We start from the raw sequence: 26,240 nt of genomic DNA on the forward strand, positions 1-26,240 counted from the left end.
TGTGCGGTTATGTCTTGCTTGCTGGTCTTTGTTTGTGTATATGACTCGGCTTGGTGTTCATCTGCCATGTGCTCTTCTGTCTTGTCTCTTGTGTTTCGTGTGGGCACATAACCGCCGAACAAACCGCCCGTTTGTTTAGTTATGTTGTTAATGTGGGTCATGTGCTCATCTGTCTTGGCTCCACCCCCTTTGTTACCTTTCTTAACCGTTATTATTTAATTACCTCATATACTTGCTAAACTATCCTACTTGTAGTGATAGCAGTGACAGAAATGTGTGATGTAGCTAAAAAACTGTATATTTACAGTGTATGACATAAAACGTGTTAAAAAAAGGTGTATTCCGGACTGAATTGGTTTGATATGAAAAGAAAAGAAAAAGGAATAAAAAACTCTCCATTATATAATCATAAAATAAACCTCAGTGGCTGACGTAACTTTGCACATGCATTTAATAACAGTCACTCATGCCTTGATTTCAATATTGTCTGTTCTACTTTTCAGGAAGGCCTTAAAATAGTTCATTTTATAATATATTTTATACATGTTTAATTCGATTGTTATTCTCTTTTCCATAGTTTTCCAATAAACAAAACATGATCACTGGATATAAACAGAACATTCAATTGTATGTTTTTTAAAAGTATACATTTTCTGTACATGAATATATTAAATGTTTTGCCATTTCATGTTTTCTAATGGCCATGTGCCCACGATGTTGACTATAAAAGAGCCGCTGTGCCTTACACACAACACGGTCAATATCATCAGGTAAAGCATTACTATCATAATTCAGAGCTAACCCAGCAATAGATCTCAGAATGTTTCTAATGCAGACTGTTTTACACATTACAAGCATTTTAAACTAAAATTAAAATGAAAAAATAAAATCTAATTGAAAATATTAACAAAAACTATATCAATGATACTAAAATAAAGCTGCTCTGAACTAAGTTGGCTTAACTGCAATAAGTCTAAATAATAAACGGTGCAAATGAGGTCATTATGTCACACTTATTCAAAATATATAATATAAAAATGTCATAACTCAACTTTACTCAAGTTTTATCAAGACTATTAGTTTGTAAGATGTTTAGTTCAAAATTTTCAAAATATTACTTTTGTCTTTAAAAAGGTTTTTATAATCCTTTTGCCTGAAACTGATTGCAAGTGGAATACAGAAACGTATTCATAACCGGAAGCATTCATTCAAATCAGAAATATTTCTCAAATTCTCAAATATTTCTCAACTAATATTTCTAGAATTATGCTAAAGCATGCTAGCTATGTGCTAAAATTTACAATTGTTACATGGTATCATCAAGCTACATGCTAGTACAAGCTAGAACAATCTTAAGCATGCGATTAACTATTATCTGTTCCAGTCTGGATGGGTCAGATAAAGAAGACATCCAAAATGTGTTTCCAGGATGAGGGTGGGCCTACTTGGGTTACACTGATTTAAAGCAGAGCTTCTCAAGCCAGATCCCCTTACCTCGGCACTTTTTGGATTACCCTCATGGGGTCTACTCTGCCTCTAGCCTTCCTCGTGCTTTTCCTTGCCTGTGCAAAAGATTGTGGGTGATTGGAGGAGATGAATAATAGACTTGATGCATCCTTCAATACATGGACACAAAATGTAGGCTGCTTTCCAAGGATTTTTCCAATTGAGACAGCATTCAACGGTGTTTGATGCCATGGCAGCTCGAGTATGCAGCCTTCCAATTGAGAAGCACACAGCATCTTCCAAATTGAAAATGTAAAAGTTACCGTGAACCAGAAGTTGCGACCGACTACTCGTGACGTAATTTCAGAGTGAAAAGAAGCGAAGTACATTTTCAGATTTATAAAAAAAAAATGTTGTGTGTGAATCAACTTACACGGATGAATGTTCACCACAAGTCTAATAATGTGCACTTACAAAGTAAATAGGATCCATTTTTATTTTATGCCAATTCTGCAATAATGCAAACATGAAGGTAAATAGGTAAGTGATGACGTCGCTCTCAGATGAACTGTGTTTCCCTTTACATGCAAACCCGGGGAGTTTTTATGGCACCGCAGCATAAAACCTCGAGCCTGTCAGGCTGATCCAATTCTGTAAAACTGGATTGTGCCATACCACGCTTTTGCCATGATTACATAAATTGTGGCTCAAGAATCCACACATCCTACATATGGAAGTAATTTGCTGATGATATCCAGAAGATTCAGCTTGTTTAATTACTGTTTTGATTTCAACAGGTTTTGAGAATACGTGCCTCCTAATATGACAACTCCCAATTCAGGACTGAAAGTCTCTGATGGTTTTCATTGAAATGACTGCCTTAAAGCTCAAGTCAAACAAATGACTTGAGGGTTAATGGTCAGTCACTCTTTGCCTGAATGAAACTAAATAAATATGTGGACGTAACCTTTTACATTGGCAGAGCACGAAGCTTTCCATGGTCAACACAGTCTTAACATGTGGACAGACTTCAACAAAACCCTCTTTGCTTTGGCGTTCAACAGCATTTGCTGAAATTTCCTGCCTTTAAGGAGTGATGGGCAGAAACGTGTTACACGTTACAGTAATAGTTCTTTTTGCAGTAACAAGTACTCTAAATAATTACTAACAAGATTTCAGTAATAATATAACAGTCAGTTACCACCATCCATAAAACAGCACCATTGAGTGTTTGTAATAATTTCAGATTGCAATCTAATGTGGATGTTGAGGATCCCTGATAGATGGGTTACACTGAACCCTCCAATAAGTTAACACAACTAACTAACTAAATTAATAAATAAAAATAAGGTAACTGGCTGTTGATGAGCTTAAGAATCATATGTTTTCAGAGTTTTAATATTTAGATTATATGCTATATGTACCTTTTGATTACAGTCTACTTGAATATTTTCAGTTAATGTGACAGAGGTTGTAACCACCTTTCCCACGGTATTAAAGGACAATTCTGGCCAAAAATGAACCTAGGGGTAAATAACACATGGGTACCGAGTCGACCGTTCTCTGGGATGCGTTTTCATGATAATCGAATGTACTCAGTTTTAACGTTAGTTTTAGTTTAACCAAAGATTAGCTTATAACGCTAGTGTATGGGGCATCGAATAAGTAAAAATAAAAATCATAATGAGGGTCTCTACACTTACAAAGTTCTCAATGCTTCGGTTTGCAGACCCTCATTATGCTAGCGTGTTAGTGTGGGGCTAGTTTGAGCCTTGTTAGTGGTATTAACTAGCGATTTTTATTTTTACTTATTCAATGCCCTATACACTAGCGTTATAAGCTAATCTGTGGTTAAACTATAACTAACATTAAAACTGGGTACATTCGATCATCATGAAAACGCATCCCAGCGGACGGTCGACTCGGTACCCATGTGTTATTTACCCCTAGGTTCATTTTTGGCCGGAATTGTCCTTTAAAAGCCCCCTGAAATCAATTTTTTTTTTAGCTTTTAGTATGAATATGTTAGCCTTAAGGTTATGAATAAGCTGGTGTGCTCCAAACAAAACAATGACAAAATTTGCATTTAGGAGATATAAGCAAATATCAAAACTTACAGTCTCTCACTTCTGCTAAAATGGATCACGGATTTTTATGACATCACTGCGAACTTCAGCTTCTCATCAAATCTTCTGTCCAATCAAATGTTCTCTAGAATCTAAAGCTCCGCCCCCTATGCTATAAATACCACCTGGCCAAAGCGACAGTTGACACGTCATGGGTTGGAGATGTGTGTTCGGTTGCTCAAATGCTAAAGTTTTTTTCCATTCTCCAACTGTACGGGGGTTAAGAGTGAAATGGCTAGAATTGATTCACTCCGAGGAGGGAGGTATTTGTGCTAGTTCACGGCTTTGTGATACGGATCCGATTCCATGGTACTGTCAAGTACAACTTGCAATCCGTGAGGTAAACTAAACGCTATTGGCTATTTGAAAGGGGGGAGGAGCCATTCAATATATCCCGCCTTAGCTTCCTGTTTCAGTGGAAATTATGTCAACGCATCATACAAAGCTTCACGTTCCAAGGAACTTCAGTGGGCCTTTAAAGGGTAACTAAACACTAAAACAACTTTTTTTAGTTAATGATCTGTAAGAATGGAGCTTTATAAATTCTGTTAATTGATTCGAGTACATTTTTTGACATTTGGGTTTAAAGTGTTTTAATTCTACAATATATGGTGTAAAAATGTCTGAGTGCTGCAGTTGAATTTTCCTATTGGAAGTTGTGGTACCCTCTGATGTCAGAGGGTACAAGCTGACCACGCCCTCGCCTACAGAGAGATGTGTCTCAGGTGCACGCCCCCCCTCCGCTGGGCTCTGCCCACTTTTCCAGCATTTTTCAAATATTGCCAGTGGGTGGAGTCAGGCTCTGACCAGGGGTTTAGTTACCCTTTAAGTAAAAAGATATTTAAAAAATAATTACACAGAGAAACTCAGTATTTTTTAGTGTCTTTTGTATTTTTTTCAATTACACAACTCAAACACTTTAACCATTAAACTCAAAATCATGTGACTCGTGACTCAAAATCATTGTGGCAAGCTCACTCCAACAGCTTGAGTAATGTCTTCTATTGAACAGTAGGGGCAGGGCTCAGTTCCCATCTTGCGCCGTGGCAGAAATAAATCAAGTAGGGCTTTCTGCATCCTGCGCAGGACATCGACCCCATCAGCAGCCACGCCTGTGTTCAACGCGTCAGCTTGTAGCTGCGTCTCATTTCGAAGCCTGCGTCTTCCGGGGTCACATTTTTAGGCTGTATACGTCATTGAGGAAGCTTCATTTCAGAAAACTGACCACTACATTACAAAGTCATTAAGAAATTACAACAATTTATGCTTCACTAGGAATAACAGTCATTTTTAAGACTTCCTTTATGACGGTTGCAGCCTAAATGCGACCTCCAGAGGACGAAGGCTTCAAAATGAGACGCAGCTTGAGACTCCCCATCCCCGTTCCACCCTAAAAACCTGATTTATTGTATGCAGGTTTCCGACTGAAAGGGTAGGTTTTAAGTGGGTTTCAGTGTGGCTGTCATAAAAAGACAAATATAAGAAGTAAATTAAAAAGAATTAGATGCGAGGGTTAAGTCTTCTCTATGCTTCTTCCTGTTTCAAAGTTAATGAGGAAGCACGATCACAACGAAGATGATCACTAGAAAACATGTGGCAGCTTAGACAACACAAGACAAATGTCTGAACAAACTGAGGGCTATATATACACAGTGCAAACAAAGAGCTAAATGAAATGCAGGTGAAAAAAATCAGTAACCATGGAAACAAACTGGCACATGCTAGGGCTGTGTTAAATAGGGCACTATTTGAGGGGGCGGCCCTTTGTCGTGATGTCCGAAATCATAATGGACATTATAGTGCTCTCATTCAATCCCACAATGCATCTCAATACCTAGTGTACAACTAATGTACGCTCAATGGCTAGAGAATACCCATAATGCACTGTGAGATTCGCATGAATTCCCGCGTATGACCAGAAGATGGCGCGCGGCGCTGAATCATCCAACCATCCTTATCTCAAACCGCACGTCCACTGTGGTAAAAGTGTAATATCATACAGGTATAAATTTTATGTAATTGATTATTAATTGTTTAATGTCATTTATACTTAGTTTCCATGACTTGGGTTCCATGAGTTCAAGACAAATCGTTTCATCTTACTACTGGAGCTGCCTAGCCTCGCAAGCCAGACCTATCAAGATGTTGGGTCTGGGAACTCACAATTGGCATACCCCAATCCGAGGGGCGGGATAAACAGTTGTCTTTCAAATTCCCTCTGCACGCAATAGGACAGCGCTACAACCAACCAGAGCAACGGACGGCTGTGGCTGAGTGAGTCCCATGCATTTTTCCACCAGCGGAGCTAGTTGATAGACCTATATTAAACTTTTGCCGTATCCGGTCGTCAAAACTACGAACACATCTTCCTTTTTTTAAGATTGCCTTAAGTGACCTTCTCTTAACTCCAAGTCATCCAGAGTCACGGCCAAAGCTGATTCGAAAGACCGCTGTTCGCCAGCAGCATCTTCTTTGTTTTCAAGTAGCAGGTCACCAATGGAAATCACGCGGAACCGTCACAACTCTGCCGTCATTATGTTAAGCCCGCCCACCAACTCTATACACGATGTGATTGGCCTGACCAGAGTTTGTTTTTTCCAGCTCGAATGCCAACGGAGAGTTGCTAGACCACACTTTGCTTCAAAATAATTTTTGCTGCCGCTAGTGTGCGTCTAGATTTCTAGGCTAGGAGCTGCCAGTTTGAAGTTTTAATAACTATTAAACAGCAACAAACTGTGCAAAAGCGGCAGCCCTTCCGGCACTATCATTGCCCTAATTCACTCAGTCACTTTCATTCACTCCTTCAAGGGAATCATATTAGTGGACCAATGTAGGGAATAGTGTATGAGTGTAAGGGGGTCGATTTCGGACACGGCCACTAGGTCAATTAACAATGACTAAGAACACAGGCAAACAGAAACAGAACAGAACCAAACCAAAACAGAATACACAGTACAGTATTATTTATATTATTATTAAAGGTTAAACTGCAACTGATTAGTATACAAATGCATATAAGGGAATTTTTCTGAAGTTACATAGCCTAATTTTTAAGTGATGTAAAAGATTTTTGCTAAATGCTCCTCTCTAGAGTTATCTATCGAGTTTATGGTCATTGAATGGCTTTTCTGAGGTAAATGTAACGCTAGGTTATTAGCTGTTTTATTGACCTCTTTCTGTGGTTGGAACCCTGATTGAGTAATTGAGACACGATACATTTCAGTAAGTTGTTATGTGTTTCAACAGGGCTGTAGCATCTAAACTTTAGGCTAACATTTTGTCAGTAGCTGAAATTATGTTTAAAAAACAATTATAACTGAATAACACGTAGGCTACTGAATCAAGGAATTCATTACAAATTTGTGGCAATGATTCCAAGAATTTTTAAAACTAAATCTCGCATGAGAATGATGTTGGTGTGTGTTGGTTAGTCGGAGCAGGAGAAAGTGCATCATCTCTTCTTCACTCGCTCTGCGCTCGATTTACAGTAAAACCACAGGACGCCACTGCGCGCGCTTGACTCAACTCCATTCAGCTCCACACATTATTTCATCTTTCGACACCACTGGAGCTCTTTGCAGACTGGGATTATGGCTCACTGGTTGCAATATACAATATTTCTGACTGCTTTTCTACGTGTATGGTCATCTACTGAAACGAGCAGAAAACGAGAGTTCACTGAGGCACAGGTAACAAATCCGTGATTTGAAAGCATGTTTTTTTTTTTAGGTTTTAGGTCCGCAACACGTTTAAATATCGGGAAATCCCATCCATATTGTTAACTTTTATTTAATTCGAACAACAACAATATTTTCAAATATGTCGGTACATTCATAAATACACAGGTCTAAATAAGGATTAAAAAAGAAAGCATTTGCGTTGGATGAATGCTATAAAGGTAGGCTACTTTTGAAATACTTTTAAAGTATCGTTAAAGTAAAGAGTTGTACTTTTACATGAATCAAACAGCCAGAAGACAACGCTAAAAATAATGCAGACTAAAAAAATAAAATAAAATAAAAAAGAATCCTGAATGATTCTTAAAGATTACGGGAAATTAAAATAATATTGAGAATATATGTAGTAATATATTTTTGTCCAAACTCTTCTGAAGGTTTTGGGTCAAGTTTCACAATTATTTGAATTTGATCTTTTACCTTAATACTATATTACTATTAAATTTTAATTTATATATGCCTATCCATGTTTTTAGCATATAGTTTTCAAACTAGATTTTTTGTATTATTATTATTGTAGACTCTAGATTACTTATTGTAGATTGAAACATACATAAATAAGAATCTCAAACTATTCTTTTGGCTGAAATTGTAATTATTCATTAACTTTTGTATTGTAATTAACTGTGCAAATTGCTTTTGCATGTATTTCAGTGTGGTTTTGTTGTGTCCATCACTTGTGTTAACTGCTATCACAAAAATATGATAATATTAGAAGTTTAGTTTGGAGAAAAATTCAAATTAAACAAAAAGATTTGAAGCAGGTGTTTGAAAGCATATTTGTGTTACTGAACTTCTGACTTAAAATGATTAGCCACAGTTTTCTGGTTCTGACTATACATCTTTAATATTTTAACATTCATAACACATGCAGTCCATTTTTTTTAATGATTAATGGGGTAGTTTTTTGTTAGACTGCATATATTTTCACATTTCATAGATATACCTGAGGCGGTTTGGATATCTAGATACTCCACTGAACCCGGAAGCTCAGAAAGATTCCAGTGAGTGGGATATGAAAGTGGCTGTTAGGTAAAATCAATGTTGTCATATATATATATATATACACACGTTTTTTTTTTTTTAAATATGCATGCTCAAATGCTTGATTTTACTACCGTTTACTACCGACTTGATCCTAATTTTATAAAAATTCTTGTGGAGCACACTCACTTTGTAATCTTCGTTGTGTCGTGTTGTATTTGTGAAAGTCTCTTTCAGAGGGTGTCAGGGCTGTCAGTCACAGGAAGTCTCGACACAGCTACTCTTCTTAAAATGAGGCAGCCACGGTGTGGTGTTGAGGACCCCTTCAACCAAAAGTCTTTCAATTACAGGCGATTTGGTGGTGGGTGCCTATACTTCCAGAATGTTCAATAATACAGTCATCCTTCTTTATCACTAAATCCGTAACATTTTCTATGAACCCTTCTATTCATAAAAAAGGGTCATCTTAATGCATTGCGATGCATGCACAATGACTTATAATATGTTGTATCATCTTGTATCATGAATAATGATACAAAACAACATTTGATACAAAACAACATTTCACATTATTATTATACTTGCCTATTTGTTTTTATAACTTTGAAGAGTATGATGATTCATAACACATGATTTACACGTTATACCCACTTAAGTGAAGATTGTACACTTGTAAGAATGAGTTGTGCTGTCCCAGTGACAGTCCTGAAAGCCAGCGTCAACACCTTACATTTAATTCTGGATGCAAATGTGGGCCAGTTATTAACTTATTATTAGACTTAATTTAGGCTTTTACATTGATCAGTGAACATGGTCCTTGCAGAAGTTCAAACGTGCTAAACAATAATAAATAATTTAAAATGGTTATTTACAATCGATGCAGTAAAGGATAGAATGGAATGGTAGGCATAACCAAAGTAATCAGCTTAGCCCTTTACATGGAGAAAACAGCTGTTTGGGTTTTTAGTTCGACTTTCAAAATCGACTGCTGGCGGTAGATCCTGTTCCTAATTAGCACCAAAACTTTGGTGCTAATAACGTCAGTTAAAATCTAGACCAAAAGCACATCTCTTTGGCTTAGCGTACACATAACACATTATAGACTTCTATAATTCAATGTTAGGCTGCATAGTTTAGAACAGCCGGAACCGGGAACACTTCCCATAAATCCTGATGTACTTGGTACATCATAAGAAGGATGGCGTCTACGCTAATATTAGTCTCTCTGTTTATCACGAGGTTTACCGCAGTCCGCCGGATCCAGGCCGTATCCGGATCTGATGAAGGACCTGCGCCTGGACACGACGACGACGCAGTCCTGAAGTCTCCACTAGCCTGTGAAGGCCTCCTTCCCTTTACCGCTGTACTGATACGCGGAAGCGATAAAAAAATTCTCAGAGCCACCAGGCACTGTTTCATGCGAATGAGAGGCCAGATCACATTAAGGGTTTTCTGTTAGTTAGAACGGTGTCGTGTTAGCGGCCCCTAAGTTAATAACTAATGATCGTTTCGACGGAAGTGAATCAATCAAAACTAACTTTAGCTGGACAATAACTTTATTCTAGAGCTGCTGTAAAGCCAAAACAATCTCTGTTACTTTAATTTCCTATTATCACTGTAAAGCTGCTTTGAAACAGTCCATATTGTTAAAAGCGCTGTATAAATGAAGGTGACTTGACTTGACTTTCTTATTTCATAGGATTTTGGCGAAAGAAAAACTTAACATATCGGATTTACAGCCACACACCAGATATGGGGAAAAGCGCGACACAGACAGCCATACGCTCAGCCTTTAACTACTGGAGTGACGTCACCCCACTCAGCTTTAAAGAGGTCAACTCTGGGCTTGCTGATATTAGAATCTCATTTCACAAGAGAGATGGCTGTCCTTCACCTTTTGATGGTCCTGGTAAGTAAATCTCACCAAATGAATCGTATTATTTAATATAATAGTAAAAATGCTACATTACAAAACATAATGGAACATAATACAATTAAATAGTGTTTTATATATTCTACTCCTGTCATGGCGTTTTACATTTCAATAAGATCTAATGTTAGACACCATCTGGTCAAAAAAAACCCCACTTTCTCTATAGAATCTTGTTTCTGTCTGGCGCTTCATATATAGAAGCCCTCAAAACCATCATGGGGTCATTTTATGGATTTAGTTTTCATGAATTCATTTTTTTATTTAAATTTAATTTGATGAAACTAAACAGCTTTTTTAAATTTGCTATTACTTACTGAGTAGTTCATCTTGTTTCAATATTAGTTAATAGTAGCTGAAGTGTTAATGTAGAACTCATTTGTTCTACTTCCTTCATAGGAACCTATTAATGACGGACCATTATTCTAAAGTGTTACGTAATCATCTTTTGTTAGGCCATGTTCTTGCCCATGCTGAAGCCCCTCCATCAGGAATAGTTCACTTTGATGAAGATGAATTCTGGACTGAAGGGAAGTATTATGGTTCTAATCTGCGCATTGTTGCGGCTCATGAGATCGGCCATGCTCTTGGCTTGGGTCATTCTCAGTACAGTGGTGCTCTTATGGCAGCGCACTACACTGGTTACCGAGCTAATTTTAGACTGCACATTGATGATATCAGAGGAATCCAAGACATATATGGTGAGATAATCAAGTGATTTTTAAAAATGTTTTTAATTTGCCGATGGCTATGACTAGTTTTTGCTAATTACTCTCATGAATTCAGGTAAAAAGATCTCTAGTACAACTACTGCTGATGATATCTATGACGAAATATATCCCACTACCATGGCCCCATTCCCCAGGAGTGATGTGCTAGATCCATGCAATGCTAAACTTGATGCTATAATGCTGGGTGAGAAAACCGTGCCGTATAACAGTACACATGACCTCAGTTCATTCAAGTTTATCAAATGCAGTAGATTTGCTTGTTCAAAAACGAATTATACAATGAAATATGTTATAGAAAATGTAATTATTTGTCTTAGGTCCCTGGCGCAAGACGTATGCGTTTAGTGGGGATTATGTGTGGACGGTAACAGATATGGGCCATAACTCTCCAGTCAAAATAAGTCTGCTATGGAAGGGGCTGCCAGGAAACCTGAATGCAGCTGTATATTCCCCAAGAACCAACAAGACATACTTCTTTAAAGGTAGATCATTCTACATTAAAGTGGTGTTTTATATGCTTTTTAAAATGGTTTATTGGAAATTGTTGGAATTGTATTGGAGCCATAATAATTAATGTAATACAGGTCGAATCGGAGAAATAGGAATTCCCAATATGGCAGCTGTAGTCCCACTTTACAATTAAAACTTGTCAACTTGATTTTATTCATATACAGTAGTGCTTTATAGTAACCAAAGGCAAGAATGGCAAGGAACCAAAACTCTATCAGGTGATACACTAAAAAACACTAAAGAAATGGCAAGTGATACACTGAATTAAACATCAAATTTTGAAGTGAAAAAACTAAAATAGTATTTTATTGTAAAACGTACTCCAAAAATCTTTGTTTTGTAACTTTTGGCCCTCTAGAGGTTAAAAAACAAAACTGCATGCATTTTGCAGAAGAAAATTGTTTTGGCTTTTCTGGTTTGTGCTTTGGCTCTACGTGACTGTGCGGATGAAGATATACTTAAGAGATATATAACTTTACCCATTAATAGACACAGTTCTTCCTTGAAAATTAATTCCAGCACAGCGCTACAACCAAAATGAAATGATCTTCACAATAGATAATGCTTTACCGTGAACTCTGTTAGAGAGCTACATATTCAAATTTTTATTTGTTCAATAAAATACATCACTCACCTGTTGAGTCATAAAAATACCATTTTACAACATTTCAAATCCCTCGGTTCTCTCCATCGCCTAAAGCGAAGCCAATGTTGATTATGGTTTTATTACGAGCTCTGTCGCATTCTCTTTTTGCCAACAGACTCTCTCCTCTTGTCATGTCTAAACCTTGTTTAATTTGATACATTTTCGTCTTCGTCGGACTAAAGAACTCAAATGCAGGCAATTCATAGAAAGAGCAAACAACATGAAATAGTGAAACAGACAGTGTAAGCATAGACTCCACTTTTATTATTCTGCTGCTCTAAAGCAGTGCAATAATTTGCACAATAATCTATGATTTGTGTAAAGGGATTAAGGGAATGAGTTATGTGTATGCTTGGTTAAAAAGTTGGGTCTTTAGAGTTAAACTAACAGAAATGTCTGCTCCCAAAAAACTGCTAGAAGGGCTATTTTAGAGTTTAGGAGCTAAATACTATCTAAAATACTTGTTTGTGTGTGCTCTGTGTTTTTGTGTTCTGTGTCTGTTGTGTCTAAGGATTAGTATTTTGATGTATCATAAAATCGTAGTTTCCTTTTTTTTTTTTTTTTACACATTGTTTCCGTTTTCTTATCCTGTGTTTTGTTCCTGGCTGCATCCAAAATCGCATACTTCTCTACTATATACTTGGCGAAAAACAGTATGTGACAAATGAAGTATGTCCGAATTCAAAGTACTAATAAAAGAGTAGGCAAAAAGTTCCCAGATTACCTGATTCTCCCGGCGAGATCCTGAAGTGTGTATAAGATGGACACTTTACTATCCCATGAGGCCACATTACATGATAATGACAACATGGCGAATATAGTAAGTCCAGATTACAGTCATACTACTCGCATTCATACTATGTAGTACATATTTATTTAGTGGTCGTGGAGTAATAATTTACGTGATTCGGATGCAGCCACTGTTTCTACTGGTGTACATCGTTTCTGATAATGTTCACCTGTGTCTTGTTTAGTTGCTCGTTATCTCTTGTATATATAGTCCTGTGTTTCAGTTCATCTTTGTCAGTTTGCTAGATGTTGCGTTCTTCAGTATTTGATGGATGTACTGTTGTTTCTCGGCTACTATACTATCAAAAGCCAGATTATATTCTATGGTCTTGCGTTTGTAGGTTTTTGGTACAATAATTAAATTTAGTATGAAATGGAAATTTCGCTTTTGCCAGTATACTAGTGTATTGAATAAAATACATTAGTGTTGTTTAGAAAAGTAACCAGACCTTGCAACTTTTATAGCTTTTCTGTAACTAGCAATGCTATCCTTTCACACAATGCGAAATAACTGTAGTTTGGTATTCCTCCACCTGCGCTCCATGTTCTTGGTTGCCCTCTTGGAGAGTGTACAGTTGAAACCAGATATTTACATTCACTTCAGAAAAAAACACAAAAACTTTTATTTCTTTACTGTCATACATTAAATCAGAGTAAACTTTTTCTGTTTTAGATCAATAAATATTAACATATTTTTTGCATTTGTTAAATGTCAGAACCGAGCGAGGGATAAGTTTTATGTATTTTTTTTTATCACTTTCATCAAAGTCAGAAGTATACATACACTTCCTTAGTATTTGGTAGAATTGCCCCAAAACTTCTTCACTTGGGCCAAACGTTTTGGGTATCCTTCCACAGGCTTTCTACAATAGTTTGCTGGAATTTTGGCCCACTCCTCTTGACAGAACGGTGCTGCGTTCCAGTCCACTTTTAGACATGCACTTGCGAACTTCCCTAAGCACTTCCCCTCGGGGGAATCCCTGCCGCCATTTTGAAGTGCGTTCCACTTCGTGAAGTGGACGAGGGAAGTTTATATGGACAGACACTAGTTCCCTCGATTTTGACCGACGGAGCGAGACTACTTCATATGTACACTTCAGGCAGTTCCATATACCACAATGCAACACGATTGTGACGTCAGCGCCAATCTCGTCTAATCACCACCACCACAAACAACTCTATGATATATTAATTAGATTTTTTTTATATAAAACAACCCAAACACACCTATATATATTTGGATGCTGCGTTAAACAAATTCTTAAAGGGAAAAAAAATTTAAATAATAAATCAACTCCATAGCTGATTCCTAGTAATCAAGGGCTTAGGACGTTCCAGTTCAGCCCATTGCAGTTTCTGCCAGTAGTGGGCACTCGTGCAACGTAAGCAATGACGCACATCCGAGTGAACGAGACGGAGGGAAGTTAGCGAGTGAAGGGCATGTCAATTTTGGACTGGAACGCAGCCCTGGTGTAACTGGGTCAGGTTTGTAGGCCTTCTTGCTTGCACTCGCCTTTTCAGTGCCGCCCACTAATTTTCTATGGGATTGAGATCAGGGCTTTGTGATGGCCACTCCAATACCTTGACTTTGTTGTCCTTAAGCCACTTTGTTACTAATTTGGAGGTATGCTTGGGGTCATTGTCCATTTGGAAGACCCATTTGCGCCCAAGCTTTAACTTCCTGGCTGATGTCTTCAGATGTTGTGTCAATATATCCACAAAATTTTTTTTTCTCATGATGCCATCTATTTTGTGAAGTGCACCAGTCCCTTCTGCAGCAAAGCAGCCCCACAACATTACACTACCACCCCCTTACTTCACAGTTGGGGTGGTGTTCTGAGGCTTCAAAGCTTCGCCCTTTTTCCTCCAAATATACCGTTTATCATTATGGCCGAACAGTTCAATTTTTGTTTCATCAGACCACTGGACATGTCTCCAGAAATTAAGATTTTCTGTCCCCATGTGCAGTTGCAAACTGTAGTCTGGCTTTATTATGGTGGTTTTGAAGTAATGGCTTTCTTCTCCCAGAGTAACCTTTTAGCTCATGGTGGTACAGGACTCGTTTTACTGTGGATAATGACACTGTCTTACCAGTTTCAGCTAGCATCTTCACAAGGTCTTTTGCTGTTGTCCTGTGATTGATTCGCACATTTCACACCAAAAAACGTTCCTCTCTGGGACTCAGAATCCGTCTCCTTCCTGAGCGGTATGAGGGTTGTACATTCCCATGTTTTTTATACTTGCGTATTATTATCTGAACAGATGAACGTGGGACCTTTAGGCATCTGGATATTGCACCTAAGAATGAGCCACACTTGTGGAGGTCCACAATTCTTTTCTTGATGTCTTGGTTGATTTCTCTTGATTTTCCCATGATGTCAAAGAAAGAGGCTCTGTGTTTGAGGTGTGCCTTTATATGCATCCACAGGTGTGCCACCAATTAACTCAAATGGAATCAGTTAACCTATCAGAAGCTTCTTAAGCTCAGAATGGAATCATCTGGAGTTTTCTTTTTGTTTAAAGACACAATAAACTTAGTGTATGTATACTTCTGACTTTGATGAAAGTGATGAAAAAATACATAAAAATTATCCACCCGCTTGATTCTGACATTTAACAAATGCACAAAATATCTTAATATTTATTGATCTAAAACAGAAAAAGTTTACTCTGATTTAATGTATGACAGTAAAGAAATAAAAGTTTTTGTGTTTTTTTTCCTGAAGTGTATGTAAATATCTGGTTTCATGTATGTGTGCTAGTTATATCACGGTGCTGGTATTTTCTCCTTAATCTTCTTTAGCCATAGAGGAGACACAGAAACCAGGGTGCTAGAGAGAACAGAAACCATACTGTTGCAGTGTCAAATTGGTATGCTGTAGATTTGAGACAGATTGGTAAGATTATTAATAAAGTGGTCAAAGGAATAGGTGTGTATCTCCACAAATGAACAACTTCAATGAATTTTCGTTCAAAGGTTTTTTTTATTGAATGACAACTTTGCAAAACAAATACTGTACAATGGAATATACATACCCCCCCCCCCCCTTTTTTTTTTACCAGAACATACCCCACCCATATCCCACACGCCTACCCAATTACAAACAGACCTGCATTAAGAATTCCTACAAGAGATGATTTAAATCACAGTTTAGATTATAATACATAAAGGTGAGATAGTTAAGAATGGAAGAAACTAAATACACATCTTGAAAAAAAAATAAAAAAAGAGAGAGAAATAAACGGTAACACTTTAGAATACGGTTCCTTCATTAATGAATAACTACACAAGAACCAATGAGTAACACAATATTAACAATCTAGTAACTATTATTAACTAACAAGAAACTCTGATTAACAAACTAGTAAGTAATAGCGCACAGATGAAAGTGGTAGTTCACTATTAACTAATCAATAACTACTATTTTTTTAATGCTTCCCAGAGAACTACTGAAAAAGTTTATTAACAATCTAGTAACTACTATTAACTAAAAAGAAACTCTGATTAACAAATTAGGAAGTAATAGTGCACAGATGAAAGTCATACTTCATACTTTTATGGGAATTACTAATTATTTGGATCCGTATTCTAAAGTGAAGATCATGGGAACTAACTAGTAATGACTCAAGTGTTACTACATGATCTAGTCATGATTTGTGCAACCAAACACAAAAGTCATTTCAAGCGTTTGAGATTTTTGGTGAACTTTAGTATACTTTCAGAAAATTTCTTTAGAAGTATAGTAACACTTGAGTCATTACTAGTTAGTTACCATGATCTTCACTTTAGAATACGGATCCAAATAATTAGTAATTCCCATAGAAGTATGTAGTAACACTTGAGTCATTACTAGTTTGTTCCCATGATTCTTACAGTAGTTATTAATGAGAAGCCAATAAAATGTAGAATCTTCTCACTCACAAGACACACACACACACACACACACACACACATACATACATATATATGTGTATATATGTATATATATATATATATATGCTAGGAGACATACATAAAAACAAATTTTTTAAGTAAGTTAAATAATAAATTCACTCTATATGGTATTCGGATGGCTGATGACTCAATATGTTCCAGTCGTCACCGTGACTCTAGTGATTCAGTGCCAGTCCAAAGGAATGCCAGAAAATTGGCCACAGGACAAGTAAGGTCCCGAGTCCCGTCAACTGCATTTAAAAATCCATTTCTTTAAAATTATTCAGTTGATAAATAGACAGCATAGGCCAATTATTAACAGCTTACATATTGATAATTTAAACAACCTTGTATATTCGTTTACGGTAGCAGTTCAAATGTTAATGTAGTGCTAGTCATTTATCCTGCATTGGTTATTGATTAGTTTTCTATGAATTATGAAAATTTTCAGTAGTTCTCTGGGAAGCATAAAAGAATATAGTAGTTATTGAAGTACCACTTTCATATGTGCACTATTACTTCCTAATTCGTTAATCAGAGTTTATTTTTAGTTAATAGTAGTTATTGATTAGTTAATAGTGAACTACCACTTTCATCTGTGCGCTATTACTTACTAGTTTGTTAATCAGAGTTTCTTGTTAGTTAATAATAGTTACTAGATTGTTAATATTGTGTTACTCATTGGTTCTTGTGTAGTTATTCATTAACGAAGGAACCGTATTCTAAAGTGTTACCAAATAAACATAAAGAAATAAAATGGAATGAAATAAAATAAAAGAGGGGAAAGGGGTAGCTACTCTGATATTGTTGTAGTTGGTTTCTCAAAAAATGTCAAGAAGGGGCGCCATATTTTGTCAAATTTATTCTCAGATCCCTGGGTAGTGTAACGTATTTTCTCTAAATTCATACAGGACATAATGTCCCTAATCCAATGTGAGTGGGAAGGAGGAGCAGGACCTTTCCACTTGAGTAAGATAGCCCTACGATCCAATAAGGAGGTAAAGGCGAATACTTTCAGCTTCACTTTAGGCAAGCCCAAATTCGGAGCAATGCCAAAAATGCTTGTAAAAGGTTGGCTCAATTTGATGAAGTACTTCAGAAATCGTTTGAAAGACTGATGTCTAGAACTCATTCAAGGCGGGATACGTCCACCTTAGTGAATTTTAAAGCCTAAAAACAATTGCCAGAAGTAAAAGCTAAGAAAAAAACAACAACAAAAAAACCCTGCCAGAAGTAAAAGGCTGCACCACGGTCCCATGACTTTAATGTCACCATCACTAAGCTTCCCACAACGCAAGTAATTGGTCAAATGATTTGTGCGGTAATCCCAGTAACATTAGGCCACAAGTGCTGTTGATTGAGCTTAAATTGTACCAAACTCTGAATATTCCTGTAAAAACATCTTGCCTGATCTGATGCACAACTGCATACAGCTTTCATACACAAATATTCATTGGATAATTTATGTCAGTACTTAACTGATGTATTTTCTTCTACCCACCTGCTTCTCTTTCTCAGGTGAAAAAGTCTGGAGATTCACAAATTACCGCCTTGACTACCGATACCCCAAACCACTAAAAAGAATCCCGGCCAACATCGACGCTGCATTGTACTATGAGAAGAACAAGAAAATTTTCTTCTTTAAGGTATAGTGAGATTTTAACATTATTATACCCAACACAAAAATCCTGATAAATTCATAAGACCTTAAAAAGCTTTTTCACAAACTCTTTTTGTTGATAGATGTTTTCATGAATGGAGCTCAGCTCCATTTATGAGGACATAGAGCACTACACAGTTCCCTTTCGTTGTTTCTCCGAGTTACGTCGGATGGCGACGAATGGGGTTTCGTTAGAACACCTATCGACTTCGAGTATTACAAAATGAGCCAATGGCAAAGAAATGCCATGGGTCTGCGGAATTTGCATAGCGTATCTCCGCCTTACCTCGTTGGTATAAAAGGAGGACTCCGGCAACATGCAGATATATTTTCGCTTCGGAGCCAAGAATATTTCTTCACACCACAGTCATCTCTGACTTCGCTCTACGAGACGAGCCTCTCTCTCCGATGTTGGTGTGACGGCGATCTGCAGCGAGCTCACAGTGCCTGCTGATCTGTGCAGTGATCTGCCAGTGTGTTTGTGTGTGTCCCTGTGCGCTTCAACATCGCAGAGTTTTTTTCTCCTCTCATAAAAGAGCTTGCACGCGACACGTCTTTTTAAAGACGGCTCGCCCGTGCATTTCTGGTTGCAGCGGACTGGTATCGGACTCTGATGTGTGTTTGGGCTTTGATCATGCTTGAACAGCGCTCGTGGGTGACTCATGTTCTCGCTGGGAACGTGATCATCGCGTCATATATAGGTCGAGACTCGGTGAACTCGCAAGAGTGAGAGTCCCCTCATCCACCCCCCGATCTTCAGCTGGTGGCCAGGGTGACCTGAGGGTTACGGTCTGGAACAAGGCGCCGACTATGTGTCCGCGACCCCAGCCCCCCTCTTCAATGACGGTGCCCGTTAGTGAACTGCTGATTCCCGCGAGTCTACCCTCTGGTGGCCCGCGTGTTTCAGTTGAAGCTACAGAGGAAGATGCCATGTCTGTTGCAGCATCACTAGGTGGGTTTGAGTCTTCTGGAAGTGAGGGCTCGTCACAGCTGCCACCTTCCGGTGTGCATACGGCTGTCCTTGGTTCTGATCCGGAGATGACGGCCATGCTTTCCTGGGATGATTGGTTTTTGGGTAAGGCCGCCGACCCTCGTCCATGGCAAACCCCAATACCTTTCTTCCCGGACGTGCATGATGAGATCTCGAAGTCCTAGAAGACCCCCTTGTCTTCTCGGGACCGCTCGCTGATCTCATCCGCCTTTCCTCCCCTCGATTGGGCCGCTGCCCATGGGTACACTGGGGTCCCCCCGGCTGAACGCTCTGTTGCGATGCTATGTGTCCTCAGAGTGCTTCTTCTCGGCGCAATCCTAAGCACCCGCCCGTGGCCTGTAGTTTTTCGTCTACGCTCGTGGCGAGATCCTATAGTGCCACGGGACTGGCAGCCGCCTCACTGCATGCCATGGTCATTCTGCTGGTCCACCTGACCCAGATGCTCATGGACCTGCACGAGGGCAGGACTGACCCAGGGCTCTTCACTGAGCTGCGCGCCGCCACTGACCTTGCTCTCCGAGCGACGAAAGTGGCCGTACGCTCCCTGGGTCAGGTGATGTTCACCATTCTGTGGCTGAACCTGTCTGATGTGCTGGATGTCGCGCGGACCCGTCTGTCCGACATTCCCATATCCCAGGTCGACCTCTTCGGCGGTGCGGTTGAGGGCTTGCCCAACAGCTCTCAGCCGCCCATGAGCAGACTGACGTTGATTCTGTCCCGACGGCCCCGCCGTCCGCTCAGATCCCTCGGTCTGCCCACCGCCGAAGGCGCTCTCCCGCGGACGCCACAGTCCTCTCTGGGGGCCGCGGGCGGACGCCACAGCCCTCTCCAGCCCCACCCCCCGCTACACGCCGGGTTAAGCGGCGCTCCTGAGACGGGCTCCTCGGGGATGGAGCAGACTGAGGTTGATTCTGTCCCGACGGCCCCGCCTTCCGCTCAGAACCCTCGGTCTGCCCACCACCGAGGGCGCCCCCCCCGCGGACGCCACAGTCCTCTCCAGCCCCGCCCCCCGCTACACGCCGGGTTAAGCGGCGCTCTTGAGATGGGCTCCTCAGAGATGGGACTCAGTTCTTTCCAGGAGTTGGTAGCAGGACCACTCCTTTCCCCGGGGGAGGGTCGGGGAAGAATCCTTATTCTCCAAAGAACTGACTCTCCCGTCTCTGAGCACAGAGAGTTCTCGGACGTCACAGAGCGCCGCCCACAAGCCGTGCTCTCCTCGTCCCCCTCTGTCCCAGAGGTGGTTGACACGGCGTGCCGTCCACGGACCGCTTCGCCCCTGTCCCCAGACCCCTGGAAGAGCAGGCCACCGCGGGACGACCAGCCTGGTCCTCCCCTGGCCCCCTCTGCCAGGGCGCAGTTGCTAACTGTGCCCCCACATCGGGGCACTATGCCGTCCACGTCTGGGCCAGTTACTCCGCTTCGCTGCCCCTCCGGGGGGACGCCTGTGGTTCGCATGATCGCGCTGGTTCAGTTCCTGGGAGCCTGGTTAGAGCTCCCCGTCTGTCCCGCTGGGTCGCGCGAACCATCAGGTTCGGCTATGCGATTCAGTTCGCACGGTCTCCTCCCTGCTTGGGGAGTCAGCTCCACTTTGGTCGGTGGCTATGCCCCCATCGTGAGAGCAGAGATTGCCACCCTGCTGGCGAAGGGTGCAATCGAGACTGTCCCTCCAGCCGAGATGAGGTCCGGCTTCTACAGCCCCTACTCCATTGTCCCCAAGAAAACCTGTAGGTTACGGCCAATCCTGGACTTGCGCGTGCTGAACCGCTCCCTTCACAGGATGCCGTTCAAGATGCTCACCGCCAAACGCGTTTTCGAATGCATACGGCCCCAGGATTGGTTTGCAGCGATCGACCTGAAGGACGCCTACTTTCATGTCTCCATTCTTCCTTGACACAGACCGTTCCTTCGGTTTGCTTTCGAGGGGCAGGCATACCAGTACGCGGTTCTCCCTTTCGGGCTAGCCCTGTCTCCTCGCATCTTCACGAAGGTCGTCGAGGCTGCCCTTGTTCCCCTTCAGGAACACGGGGTTCGTATCCTGAGTTATATCGACGACTGGCTGATCCTAGCTCACTCTCGAGTTCAGGTTTGCGAACACAGGGACCTAGTGCTTCGGCACCTAGCTCGTCTGGGCCTTCGGGTCATGTGGGAGAAGAGCAAACTTTGCCCCGTGCAGAGGATCTCTTTTCTCGGTATGGAAATCGACTTGGTCGCCATGTCCGCGCAGCTTACGAGTGAGCGTGCGCAGTCACTGCTTGTCTGAGACAGTTCGAGGGCAATAGTGCGGTTCCACTGAAACTTTTTCAGAGGCTCCTGGGGCATATGGCATCTGCAGCCGCGGCAACGCCGCTCGGATTGCTTCATATGAGACCGCTTCAGCTTTGGCTTCGCGACCGAGTCCCGAGTTGGGCATGGCAACACGGCACCTTCCGAGTACCAGTTACTCCGACCTGCCGTCAGACCTTCACCCCGTGGTCGAACCTCAGTTTTCTACGGGCCGGAGTGCCTCTGGAACGAGCTTCGCGGCATGTTGTTGTAACGACAGATGCCTCCTCCACGGGCTGGGGCGCCATGTGCAATGGACATGCTGCCGCGGGTTCCTGGATAGGACCCCAGCGCCTATGGCACATCAATTGCTTCGAGTTGCTGGCTGTACGTTTTGCTCTGCGCCGCTTCCGGGCCATGCTCAAGGGCCAACACGTACTAGTCCGATCAAAAAAGACAGTACCGCGACTGTAGCGTACATCAACCGCCAAGGTGGTCTGCACTCCCGCCGTATGTCGCAACTCGCCCGCCACCTCCTTTTATGGAGTCAGAAGCATCTGAGGTCGCTTCGTGCCATTTATATCCCCGTAGCACTGAACTGTGTAGCCGACGAGCTCTCACGGTTCCAGCTCCTCCCGGGAGACTGGCGGCTCCATCCCTGGTCGGTTCAGCTGATTTGGGACCAGTTCGGGAAGGCTCAGATAGATCTGTTTGCCTCTCACGACTCGACCCATTGTGCCCAGTTTTATTCCCTGACCGAGGGCACGCTCGGCACAGATGCTCTGGCACACAGCTGCCCGCAGGGTCGCAAGTATGCGTTTCCCCCAGTGAGCCTTCTTGCGCAAACCTTGCGCAAGGTCAGGGAGGACGGGGAGCAGGTCATTCTGGTTGCGCCTTACTGGCCCAACCGGACCTGGTTCTCCGAACTAGTACTCCTAGCGACAGCACCTCCCTGGCCGATCCCTCTGAGGAAGGACCTCCTTTTTCAGAGACAGGGCACCCTATGGCACCCTCGTCCCGATCTTTGGAACCTCCACGTGTGGCTCCTGGATGGGACGAGGCAGGTTTGAGTACCCTACCACCTACGGTGGTGGCTACCATCACTTCCGCTAGAGCTTCGTCCACGAGACATCTCTATGCGTTGAAGCGGAACCTCTTCGTCAACTGGTGCTCTTCTCGTAAGACCCCCGGAGATGTTCGATCAGCGTCGTGCTTTCCTTCCTACAAGATGGGTTGGAGCGAAGGCTGTCTCACTCCACCCTAAAAGTCTATGTTGCCGCCATTTCCGCACAGCATGACTTCGTTGAAGGTAAGTCTTTGGGAGGGCACGACCTGATCGTCAGGTTCCTGAGAGGGGCAAGGAGACTGAATCCTCCTCGCCCTCCTCTCGTTCCCTCTTGGGACCTCTCAGTGGTGTTGACTGCCCTGCAGAGTGCTCCATTTGAGCCTCTGCAATCAGTAGAGCTTAAGTTCCTGTCAATAAAGACTGCACTCCTGGTTGCACTGGCCTCCATCAAGAGGGTAGGGGACCTGCACGCATTCTCCGTTGACGAAGCGTGCCTGGAATTCGGGCCGGCTTACTCTCACGTGATCCTGAGACCCCGGCCTGGATATGTGCCCAAGGTTCCTACCACTCCCTTCCGGGACCAGGTGGTGAACCTGCAAGCACTGCCCCTAGAGGAGGAAGACCCAGCCTTGGCACTGCTCTGTCCAGTACGCGCTCTCCGCGCCTATGTAGACAGGACGCAGTGTTTCAGGACCTCAGACCAGCTCTTTGTCTGTTATGGTGGGAAGCTGAAGGGAAAGGCTCTCTCAAAGCAGAGGTTGTCTCACTGGATAGTGGACGCCATTGCTTTGGCTTACCAGCAGCAAGGTCGACCGTGCCCCCTTGGTGTGACTGCCCACTCCACCCGGAGTGTAGCATCCTCTTGGGCTCTAGCGCATGGCGCCTCGCTGACAGACATCTGCAGAGCTGCAGGCTGGGCGACACCGAAAACATTCGGCAGATTCTACAATCTCCGAGTGGAGCCTGTGTCCTCTCATGTACTCGCTTCAACCAGCTAGTACTGGACCCGCTCAGGTGTCTTCGCTTGCTCGCCATTCCACTCCACGGACTGGATACGTGCGATATTCGCCTCAGGTGAGCTTCCCCGAAAGCCCTGAGTTCCTCCAGCACTCCTGACGTCGGCGCCGGTGTCTATTGCCTGTGCGTCGGCTAGGTGCCTCGCGTGTGCATGGTCCCTCCTCTGAGCGACCCCCACATGTGTGTTTCCACTGTAAGCCTCTCTGAGCATGTGTCTTTCCCTTGGCAAGCCACCTTGCCACCCCTGGGGTTGAAATATTCCACCTGCGGCTGGACACCCCAGTGTTCTCCATATACATCCTTCGGGTCATATGTGTATTTTCTAAGTCCCCCCCTCTGGGTTGGCAATAATTGCATATTTCCTCTAAACTATGGGATATGCTCCCCAGTGTACCTTGGTATTCCTATGCTAGATAGGAGTCCTTCGTCCGTGCCAATCTCTCGACAAGGATCTCAGATTTACGCAGGGCACTGGAAGACAGCCGAGAAGGTGGTGTGATTAGACTGGTAACCCCATTCGTCGTCATCCAACGTAACTTGGAGTGACAACAAAAGGGAACGTCTTGGTTACGTATGTAACCCTCGTTCCCTGAGTAGGGAACGGAGACGTTACGTCTTCCTGCCACTTTCCGCTGTACCGCGTGGATCGCCTGAGCTCAGTCTTGGCTCCTCAGCGAAGAAACATATCTGCATGTTGCCGGCGTCCTCCTTTTATACCCACGAGGTAAGGCGGAGATACGCTATGCAAATTCCGAAGACCCATGGCATTTCTTTGCCATTGGCTCGTTTTGTAATACTCGAAGTCGATAGGTGTTCTAAGCGAAACCCCATTCGTCGTCATCCGACGTAACGTCTCCGTTCCCTACTCAGGGAACGAGGGTTACATACGTAACCGAGACGTTTTGTCTTGTCTTATTTACACACCTGATTCAAATCATCACCTTGCATGAACTGAACTTATGCTGTGTCTCCAATCATTTACTCCTTCACCTATATTTCTTTAGCAAATGGGGGTTATGTGCAACAAACTTCCGTGTTCTGTAAAACAGGTTGCTTGCATCACTTCCGGTACAGGTTTTTTGAATGTGCTTCATCAAAGCTGCAGTCCGTAACTTTTTGGGGTTAAAAATTATCCTAAAACTTACAGTATGTTTCATTGTACAATGATTTCTTATTCTGTATGTCAAAATTTGATAACCCAATTGATTAAATCATTGTTTTTCAGGGCTCAGGGTATTGGCAGTGGGATGAGATGGTTTATAATGACCTCAGCATTTACCCCAAACCCATTTCCCGTCTGTTTACTGGCATCCCAACAAATCCTGATGCAGCTCTCACATGGACCAATGGGAAGATGTATTTCTTCAAGGACGACAGGTACTGGCGCGTGAATGAGCAACTCTCTGCTGATTCTGGATATCCACTCAGCAAGCGTGTTCGCTGGATGAGATGCAGCTAATCTGCCCTGTCGTGTGCCTTTAAACTCGTGAACGTTTAAAGCTAAAGTGTGCAACTTTTGGCCCTCAACTTCGCACCAACAACCAAAGCCCCTTTTTTCTGTGTACGGATATGATGTGAATGATGCGTGTATGCAATTTCCCACGTAGTCCATCCTAACAGCTCTAAAATTTAATATTTAATGTAGGTAAAAGTGTATTTGGGCAAAGACATGGTTTGGAAGATGAATTTGCACTCTCTTATTAATGACATTTTGTTATTTATTATCAAAAAAAGTTAGAAAGTGAAGCTTTAACTATAATTTTTGTCTGATGCTTTCATTTCTTTGATGAAGACACAAGGTACTGAATACTGAAGTTCTTTTGGTCAGCATGAAGTCTGTTAAAGCTACAGTTACATTGAGAATACACTAAGAGAGTTGAATTCATTTAAGCATCTACATTGTGCATCATAGACATTATATTGGATGTACTGTATGTCTAAAAGAAGGCAAACATACATGCGTTTAACCCTTTTGCATCCTTATGGACATTTTTGGCGTTTTCAGTTTTTTATTTTTTTTTATCACTTTGCCTGTGTTAATGCTAACTGCATAAAATTTGGCACAGGTGTGTATTTTTATTGGAATTTTACTATTTAACTGCCATTTTCTTTAAAAAAATCTATTTTGCACTAGGTACAGAAAAACTTCCCTCTCAGCGCCTTTTGGACAAAAATGGCCCCATTGAAACCCATTAAAACTGCAATTTTTAATCCCAGGGCCATTTAACTATAAAATGAGGCAATCTTTGTTAAGAGGCTTTAATTCTGTTGGCAATGCTTCAAATTTTAAATTTGTACTATTTTTTTATCAGATGGTGCCATTTTTTCAGGTTTGGCCTATAAAGCAAATACTCGCTTTATTCCTGTTTTCTGCTTCGGCATATTATAGAGCCAATTTGGATAAATTATGC

The 26,240-nt window shown here is 41.7% G+C and overlaps 1 protein-coding gene across 1 annotated transcript; it reads left to right on the forward strand.

Annotated features, from left to right (window-relative positions):
- The first annotated feature begins 7,033 nt into the window (after window positions 1–7,033).
- On the forward strand, window positions 7,034–25,495 carry mmp19 (matrix metallopeptidase 19). The gene is made up of 9 exons (XM_077204229.1): window positions 7,034–7,261; window positions 8,250–8,341; window positions 8,521–8,654; window positions 9,993–10,202; window positions 10,679–10,924; window positions 11,010–11,138; window positions 11,272–11,436; window positions 18,352–18,479; window positions 25,055–25,495. The coding sequence occupies exons 1-9, from the start codon at window positions 7,163–7,165 to the stop codon at window positions 25,286–25,288; spliced, it is 1,437 nt and encodes a 478-aa protein (XP_077060344.1). The 5' UTR covers window positions 7,034–7,162; the 3' UTR covers window positions 25,289–25,495.
- Window positions 25,496–26,240: the final 745 nt, after the last annotated feature.

Source organism: Siphateles boraxobius, unplaced genomic scaffold (assembly GCF_051911475.1).
Source record: "Siphateles boraxobius isolate OS27281-9 unplaced genomic scaffold, OSU_SipBor_1 5, whole genome shotgun sequence".
Classification (NCBI taxonomy): domain Eukaryota; kingdom Metazoa; phylum Chordata; class Actinopteri; order Cypriniformes; family Leuciscidae; genus Siphateles; species Siphateles boraxobius.

Coding starts and splice junctions, on each gene's coding strand:
- mmp19 (XM_077204229.1), top strand. CDS start 7,163: ATGGCTCACTGGTTGCAATATACAATATTTCTGACTGCTTTTCTACGT. Junction 11,139..11,271: donor ACTTGATGCTATAATGCTGG/GTGAGAAAACCG, acceptor TATTTGTCTTAG/GTCCCTGGCGCAAGACGTAT. Junction 11,437..18,351: donor CAAGACATACTTCTTTAAAG/GTAGATCATTCT, acceptor TCTCTTTCTCAG/GTGAAAAAGTCTGGAGATTC.